At 53.9% G+C, this 8,960-nt stretch overlaps 1 protein-coding gene across 3 annotated transcripts in view; it reads left to right on the plus strand.

Annotated features, from left to right (window-relative positions):
* Nucleotides 1-2,328, plus strand: part of SYT7 (synaptotagmin 7) — an 84,873-nt gene extending 82,545 nt beyond the window's left edge. For all 3 annotated transcript variants that reach the window (XM_027858767.1, XM_027858768.1, XM_027858770.1), the window contains one exon: nt 1,638-2,328. In XM_027858767.1, coding sequence (XP_027714568.1) covers nt 1,638-1,742 — 105 coding nt within the window. In that variant the 3' untranslated portion in view covers nt 1,743-2,328. The remainder of the gene's footprint in view (nt 1-1,637) is intronic.
* Nucleotides 2,329-8,960: the final 6,632 nt, after the last annotated feature.

Consider the following 8,960-nt stretch of genomic DNA (forward strand, 5'->3'; position numbering starts at 1 on the left):
GAGAGGGAAGGAAGGAGAGGAGAGAGGAAAAGAAGGAAAGAAGGAAGGAAGGAAGGAAGGAGGGAAGGAAGGAAGGAAAGAAGGAAGGAAGGAAGGAGAGAGGGAAGGAAGGAGAGAGGGAAGGAAGGAGGGAAGGAGAGAGGGAAGGAAGGAGAGGAGAGAGGAAAAGAAGGAAAGAAGGAAGGAAGGAAGGAGGGAAGGAAGGAAGGAAAGAAGGAAGGAAGGAAGGAGAGAGGGAAGGAAGGAGGGAAAGAAGGAGAGAGGGAAGGAAGGAAAGAGAGAGGGAAGGAAGGAAGGAAGGAAAGAAGGAAGGAAGGAGGGAAGGAAAGAAGGAGGGAGGAAGAGAAGGAAGCAAGGATTCGCATGGCCCTGCTTGCCCACATCCCCTCAGAACCTCTACTCTGTACATCTTTGAGTATTTCATTGTCACTCCATTTTTCCTTTCCTTCCCATTTTCTTGCACCCATTTCTCCTCCCTGGCCCTGCTCTTTGTAACACGACATTAGAGCCAAACAAATCTGCATTGTAACAATCTTGCCTGGAAACACCTGGCGAGCTCTGCACCTGAGTCCCTCTCCTCCCCATCCAAGGATGGGCAGCCCACTTCCTCTTTGGTTCTCTGGCATTCTTGGGTGATCATTACCTTGATCAGAGCCCTGAAGTCTGTCTCAGTCACTTTCCTTCATAATGTTGAGATCGTGTTAGCTCTCCTGTTCAGGCCCACCTCCCCCCCAGCATCATTTCTCCTGGATGCCTGGTTTCTTCTGAGCTAACTCCCCGAAGGCGTGACTGTGGGCAAGTCCCTTGAGCCTCTTTGGCCTCAGTGGCCCCATCTGTAAAGCCTGGGTGGGCCCAGATGATACCACAGGTGGCTCCCTGCTCCAAATCTGTGATTTTATGATCCGGGCAATCATCACTCACATTTCTATAGGGTCACAAGGTTTTCAAAGCACTTTCTTAGGACAACCTGTAAAAATTACCCCCCCCCCATTTAAGAGAGGCTCAGAAAGGTCCCATAGCCCTAGAGGGTCAGAGCCTGGCCTGCTGCACTAGCGACCAGTGTGCCTCCCTGCCCACCGCCAAGTAAGAGTCCTAAAATTAGATCTGACTCTCAAGGCCCCATCAGGAAACCCCATTGTCTCCCTTCTTACCTCTAGAATCAGCCCAAAACTCCCTAGTTTGGTATTCAAAGCTCTTTGGGACTGGCCCCTTCCCACCTTTCCACCTTCAGCACGCATCCCTCCTCTCAACACGTCTGAACGTCGGCCCCAATGGGCTTCTTGCCGTTCCTGTCACATAGTCTATCTCCCACCTCTGTGCCTTTGCCCAGGCTGATCGCCATGTCTGGGTTGCCCTCCCTCCTCACTGTGGCCTCTTACTTCAAAGTTTCAGCTTAAGCACCAGGTTCTACATAAGGCCTTCACTGACGCACAGCCACCCCCACACCCCCAGCAGTGAGTACCTCCCTTCAAAAAATAATTTTGCATTTACTTTGTATACTTACACTTTCATGCATGTCTGTTATCTCCCAGGATAGGCTAAAGGCTCACCTAGCAGAGTGGCCAGTACACAGTAGGCACTTCATAAATGCTTGATAATTGAGTGATTGATTCCCCCTTTCACTCTCCTCTGTCCAGATCTATCTGTCCTGGAAGAGCGGTCCTGGTGAGGTGAAGCATTGGAAGGACATGATTGCCCGACCTCGGCAGCCCGTGGCTCAGTGGCACCAACTGAAGGCCTGAGTAGGGCCTGGGGAGGCCCTGGGGGTGGGGCTATGGGCCCATGGTCTGGGGGTCACGCCTTCACACTTTATGCACAACGCCCCGGGCGTGGCTCCCTCATTGGGTGGGGGGAAGGACCCCTGTGGGCTCAGCCAGGGAGGGGGCCCAGGACTCAGTATGGCCATGTTTCTAGGAAGCGCTAGCCTCCCCCCATTTAGGGGGCCTTTGGGAGCCATTTTCCTGCTTGCCCCTTTTCTTCAACTCACCAACACTAAAGAAACAGGAGGGGGAGAGAGAGAGAGAACAAAAGAGATGGATGGACAGAGAGATGGACAGACGGCAGGACAGACAGATCCCTCCAGAGGCCCCACCTGGCGGAGCTTGGCTTGTCCGCCATTTTCTTTAAGGTGGCTTCTGGAGCTGTGGGCTGGCCGAGCCTCAGCCAGCCCCTGGTTGCAGTGGGCGAGGGCACGCTAAGGCCATGGCGATTGGCCTGGCCAGAATGGCCCTCCTCCCCTCTGGGGGGTTGGGATTTTTAAGCCATCTGCGGGCCCCTGTGTGCCAAGGGGGTATAAATAGCCTGGCTTCAGAGCCAAGGTCCTGTGTACATGTGCTGTGTTCAACCTTTTCGTGTGTGTGCGCCCACGCATGTGAGTGGGGGGGGAGCCCATCATCGAGGGCTCCAGATGGCTCATTGCGCTGGTCCTGAGGTTGTGCTGAGGGGTGGGGCTTTGGAAAGGGTAAGGGGTGCAGAGAAAGGCGAAGGGATAAAGAGAGGATGGTGGGATAGGGAAAGAGGAGGTGAAGGGAAGTTTGAGGGGCATCCGTAAGGAGAAAAGAGAAGGAAGACAGTGAGAAGGAAGGAGGGACAGCCCTGTTTGTTCCACACGTCCAATATCCCATCAGATCTCGAGCTGGAAGGAGCCTGGCAAGACAGTTTTTCCAAGCTCCTCATTTTTCAAACAAGGAAGCAGACGCCCAGACTCACCCAAAGTCCTAAGTAGCAGAGCTCAGACACAACCTTGGTCCTCTGATTCCCATGTCCAGTGTTGTTGCCGCTTAAAGGCTGGGCCTTCGTGCTGGTTTGAGAACAAGGAGAATGCTGTTTCCTATTCTAGTCTCTGCCCTCCAGTTCCTGGAGACGAGGGGATTGTGTCTGATGATCTGGGCCAGGGTTTTCCAAACTGTGTTTATGGCTCTCCCCACCACGGAATGGGGCTTCTGCAGAAAATACACATGCTGGCTCTCATTTTCCTTCTCAAACATGAAGTATGAAATTCTGTAGGTATGAAAAATACTTAGTACATGTGGTAATTTTTTAGCATAAAAATAGGTGTAGGGTCCTAGGAGTTAGAGTTAAAAGGGCCCTCTTAAGACCATCTAGTCTGACCCTCTCATTTTTGAAATAGGGAAACTGAGGCCCAGAGGGGTTAGGTCACTGAGTCAAGATTACAGCAGTAGCAAGTACGGAGCTGAGACATGAACCCGTGTCCTTTCACTTGTACAAATCTGGTCCTAGTTTCACCACCTCCCACTGCCCCTCTTCTGTTTTGCTTCCATATGTCCCTAGCCCTAGCCCCATGTTCTCCCTAGAGAAAAGCCTAGACCAACAGTTATCAGTTTCTATCACCATAGTTCAAGCCTCTGAGTGCTCCATGGCCAACGTGGTACATCATCTCCGTGTGAGCTAAGTCTCCAAGGCTCTTCCAGTAAATAGTCAATCACCCCCAAAGCCATCTCCCTTGCTGAGTAACCCCATTTCTGAGAATTTTTAAGTAGGCTGGTCCCAGCCACTGCCCCTGGCATGGATGTACAGTGCCCAAGTGGGCCTGGATCCATCCCTGGATCCTTTGAGTGGGTCCTGGCCCTTCCTTTCCCAAAAAGTGGTCTCATGTTGTCCTCCCACTTCCAAGATCCCATTGCCTTCATTCTCACTTGGAAAAGTGCTCCTTCCAGCCCTGTCAGGTCCCTCTTCTAGACTTCTAGATTTCTCACCTGTTCTTTCAGACCCTTATTCCTCCTTTCCAGCCTTCCCCAGGTGGCTACCCCACTTCTCACCTCCCTCCCACACTGTCAGAATTGGAGGGAACTTTAGAATGGAGAATCTCAGACCTGAGAGGGAAGGGCCTTAGGACATGAAAGGTCCAAGCTGGAAGGGACCTTAAAATGTAGCCTATGAGAGAGCTGCATGAGTCCTTGGAACTCTGAATGGAGGTTTTCAGACCTGGGAGATAATTTCAAAAACAGAATGTCAGAGCTGGAAGGGACCTTAAAACACAGAATGTTGGTACCAGTGGACCCCTTATAAGGTAGACCGTACAGCTGGAAGGAATGTTAGAACACAGATCGTCAGGACTGGAAGGAACCTTTAAATATCAAATATGAGAAGCGGACAGACCTTAGAACGTGGATTCTCAGAACGAGAAGAGACTTTGGCCGCCATATCATCACAACCGGAGGGGAATCTAGAACACTGAACATCAGAACTGGGGTGACGGGAGTTGTCTTAGAATATAAAGCACAGAATGTCAGTGCTAAGAGAGGCTTTAGGACATAGAACATGCAACGTAAGTCAGACATGCAAAGTAAGATCATAAAGGTCAGAGCCAGAAGGGTCATTAGAGCATAAAACGTCTGAGCTGATCTTGGAACCTAGAAAGTCCAAGCTCGAAGACGCTACAAAGATTGTCTAGTCAAGCCCATGATGTCACAGGCTCCTCTCCCCTCCCTGCCTGAGCCTAGCACCTAACCCAGTGGAGGACCCATTCAGCTAGGACTATCCCCCCAGATGCTGAGAGTTGGGCTGCCCATCAATTGACCCCCAAAGTATTTCTGAGCACCTAGTAGACCAGCGTAAAGGAGGTTCTGCAAGAGCCACACCTTCTCTCATTCCCTTCTCTGCCTCTGCCCTACCTCACAGCTCGCTCCTTGCCAAGAGAAGCAGGATGGAGCCATCTGAAGGTTCCTGAGATGATGAGGCAACGCCAGTGCCCCTGCCTGGCTCCTATAAAGCTGTTGCCAGCTCCCTGCTTCTGGGTGATCCCAGCTCAAAGTCAGCTCATTCCCACCAACAAAGCCTGAGTCCCCCAGGACCAGGCGTAGACCTGCAGTTCCCCACACTGGCCACCAGATGGCAAATAGACATCATGGACTAGTGGCAGCTGCCAGCCCATGCTCTTGCAGAAAAGATGTGGGATGGAGAAGAAAAAGCAGATGCCCCACCATGTTTGGGGTGGGAGGGGAGGGGGAGGGGAAAGGGCACCCCAGGGAAGGCTGCAGGTGATCCCCAGAAACCCATCCCCTAGGTCAGCAGTGGGGCAAGGGTCTTTGGATTTGGGGGTGACTTCCAACCTGCCATGTCTAGGAGGCTTGGGCTAATACGGATTCCTGAAGTTGGAGTGAGCTGCAGAGGCTGCCTCACTCCCAGACACAGAGGGACGTCAGAGCGGAGACTGTCAGAGCCGGAAGGACCCTAGACCTCAGAGCATAGAATGGTGCACACAGAGGGACCTTCCGAGCAGAGTGTAGAGTATCTTTGAATGAGGCAAAGGTGATTTGCCCATGGTCACACCGGAATTAGAGACGGAGCAGGGATTTGAACGCAGTTCTTAAGGCTCTGAATCGGATACCCCAGCCTGTCTTAGTGGACTTCAGTACTGAACCACCCTCCGTCACAGATAATAATTCCCAGTAGCCCTGAGGCCCAGCCTTGCCCAGGGCATGACTCTGCCCTCCCTCATCTTCACCTTGTGTCACCTTGGGCAAGTCACTTGATTCTCTGGGCCTCAGTTTCTTCATTAAAAAAATATGGGGGTTGGGCGAGGTGACCTAAGGTCACTTCCAGTGCTCAATCTAGGATTCTCTCATCTTGTGAATGAATGAATGAATGGATGGATGAATGAATGAATGAATGAAAAAGCTGGGCTCCTCTGATCTGGATTCTGTTCCCGGTTCTGTCATTTCATAACTGACCATGTGACCTTGGGAAGCTTGTTTCATCCCTGTTTCCTCACTGGTGAAATGGGAAGGTGAGGGAGTAGTCTAGAAGGTCCTTTCAGATCTAAATTCTATGATCCAATCCATGGCACAAAGGCTCAGGCTTGTGTGGAGGGCAGAAATGGAACAGGGGAGATGGTGCCCTCAGGGGAAGCCAGAGGGGAGGGGAAAGAGAGGCACAGCAGGGCAGGGGAGATTGTGGGTGAAGATGCTCAGAGAAAGCCAAGAGAATGAAGAAGCTGATCAGGAGAAACTCTTCTCCTCTCGGGGCCTCAGTTTCCCCCTCTGTAAAAGGAGGGGTTTGGACCAGACAGCCTCTAAGACCTCCACTGACTCTAGATCTTGATGAGTGGGAGCCCGGGGTTTGTAGTTTGGGGAGAGTGGAGAAGAGGGCAGGCCTCGATAAAGGGAGGGCACGTGAAGGGTCAATGGGCTTGGGATTTCTGCCGCTGGGCGCTTCATGGGTCTCCCCCTTCCTTCCCTCCTCCCCCTCCTTGTGGGCCGGGGGGGGGCCAGCAAGCCCCCAGCCTTGCCATTCTTAGCTAGTGATTCCCAGCCGTGGTCAAGCCAAATCGTATTAGAGTGGACAGGGCCAGCGCGTCTCTGTTTCGGTGCCTGGCCTGTGCAGCTCTTGGCCAATCAGATGCAAAGATGCTCTCCGGGTGGTATCTTTTCTTTCCTAAAGGGAGACTAAAGGGGATGGGGACCCACTGCTTCCTCCGCCTCCTCCTGTACCCTGCCCAAGCCTGCCCCTTACCTTACACCTTGGATTGCACTGTTGACCCTTGCTGTCCCCTTAAGGGACCCATTGCAGCTGAGGGAGGGAGGAAGGAAGGAACGGCAGAGAGAGAAGCTCTCTGCTCCCCAGCCCCCCTCTGGTCTTTATGGGATGGAGGCGTGGACGGTTGATGAGACCATGCGCAGGGCACCCAGCCTGTCCTCAGACTGATGGGTGCCCAGCTGGCCATCTAAGTAGGAGAGCCGAATGGGGTCAGGGTGGAAGGGGCTGGCCAGAGGTAGGTGTGACCAGGACACGGGAGAAGCAGGGGGACCAGAAGCAGCCCCCCCATCACCCCAGGGACCTTGGGAAAGTCACCCGTGCAGCCCGTGGCTCGTCTTCTCTGCTGGTAAAATGGTGGTAATAATTAACGCTTCACCTACCTCACAGGGGAGGTTGGAAGGTTGCGGTCACCTGACCTGTGTCCAGGGGTGCCCTGGATGCCCTTGGATTTTGAAGGGGCTACCCAAGGGCAATGTTACCATGCCTGCCCGGAGAGCGAGGCCTGCTTCACCCTGAGGCCGAGGCGCCCCAGTGTCCTGGGTCCCGCCGGTCCCTGTTAAGATGTGAGAGTCATCCGTGGTCTCTCTGGGGTATGCTAGAGCTATTACCTTTTTCAGGTATGTCTTTTTTCTTGTGACCATCCTCCTGTAACTACTGTACAGAGTTCTCCCCGCCCACCTCCCCCCCACCCCCAGTCCTTCACCTAGCAACGCGCCCGAGGGAGGGGACGGGAGAGACAAACGGCCTCAAGGCTCAGGTGGCCCCAGACCCCCAGTACGGCTGGGCGCAAGGCTGGGGACCCTGCTCTTTCTATTCTGTTCAGTCCTCTTCCAGCAAGTGTTTTATAAAAAAAGAAAAAAAGAAAAAATTCACCACCACAAAACAAAACAAAAAAAACCCACAAACCTCAACATTCTCGGTGAAGAGAAAGGAAGAAAAACTAATGGAAAAAAACCCATAAAAACCGTTCCCACCACACACACCCTCTGAGCCAGCGAGATTTCCTCTTTGCAGATTCCTGTTTTTGTGGGAATGGGCCCTGCTTTTTGTAGAGCGGGGCCGTTCTGATTAATAAAGGACAGTGAAAAAGCAGGGCCTTGGCTCCTTCCTCCGCCGTTCCTCAGCACCCCCAGAAGGAGGAGGTGAAGGAGATGGGGTGGGGCGGGGCAGGCCGGGGCTCTCTCCACCACACACCCTGTGTCTGGCCTCGAGTGGACTCCGGCTTCAGCCCTGGCTCCGATCCATTTGTCGACTCCCCGGCTATCATCCCCCAAGGGGAATCATTAGCCCCTTAGGGCCTCCTGCTGTTGTCCCTGCAGTCCTAGAGCCCCTCACCCCCCCAGGAGGAACTGGGACAGACTCACCCCCCTCCCCTTGTTCCTCACCTGGGGCAGAGTGGACCAGCCAGGACTGTAGGGGAGAGGGGGGGTGTTTTACTGTGGCCCCACCACAACCACCCTAAGGGGAGGCCCAGCTGTGGCCCTGGTGGGTTATAGCTAGCGCCTCCTCTTCCCCAGATGTTTGTGGGGAGGAAGGAGGAATTAGGCAGGGCCCTGGGCCTGGTGAAATAGCAATAGCTAAACCAACGTTCTCTCCCCCACCCCAGCTCTGGGGAGCGGCCCTAGAGGCAGCGCTGGCCCTAAGCCTGCAAGAACTGGGTTCCGGTCCTGAGTCCTCCCCCGCACTGGCTGTGTGATCTTAGGCAAGTCACTTCTGTCCTCTGGGCCTCAGTTCCCCACCCCTAGAAGGGCAAGAAAGCACCCCGGCCCCCGTCCTTCCCAAGGAGGAACCGAGGTCTGAGCTGTGCTCAGGGTTTCCTAGGAAGAAGGTGCTAAATCAGCTTCCCTCATGAGCACAAAAGGAAGTTCCAGTCGGGTTTTCTGCCCACCCCACCCTCATTCCTGCCCCGACCCTGATTATGGAGCTCTCCAGGAGTGAGGGCGGCTGGTTCTGTACCTGCCCGGCACTCGGGCTGAGTTTAAATATCCCTTCAGACTTCATTATTTTTCTCTCTGGAAGCCGGTCCCTAGGCAGGGAGGGAATGCCATCTTGTCCAAGCACTGAGGGGCCCTGCGGTACCTGGCTCGGCTTTCCCCCCCCCCCCCACCCCCGCCTGGGGCGACTCCCCTTCTCATGGAGGCAGGAGGAGCCATGGGAGGAAACTGCTAAGTAACTCGGCCCTGAGCAAAGGGAGGAAAGGCCCAGGGCCTTGAGTTTTTCCCATGGAAAATAGTCCCTGGAAAAAATAAAACACAAAAAACCAACTAGCCCAGGTGCTCAGGTATTACCCATTCAAAGGCCTGGAGGTGCCAGGCCTGGCCACTTAATGCTTCGGGGCCTTGGGCAAGATGCTTCCCCCGGGCCCGGTCCTGCTTCAGTCCCATGAGGAAGTAGGACCAGAGGAATTCAGAGGCCCTTCTTGTTCTGTCACTAGACCCCCCCTCTGTTCTGAGGCCCCTCCC

Source organism: Vombatus ursinus, unplaced genomic scaffold (assembly GCF_900497805.2).
Source record: "Vombatus ursinus unplaced genomic scaffold, bare-nosed wombat genome assembly UNPS02013931.1, whole genome shotgun sequence".
In the NCBI taxonomy this organism is placed as follows: Eukaryota; Metazoa; Chordata; class Mammalia; order Diprotodontia; family Vombatidae; genus Vombatus; species Vombatus ursinus.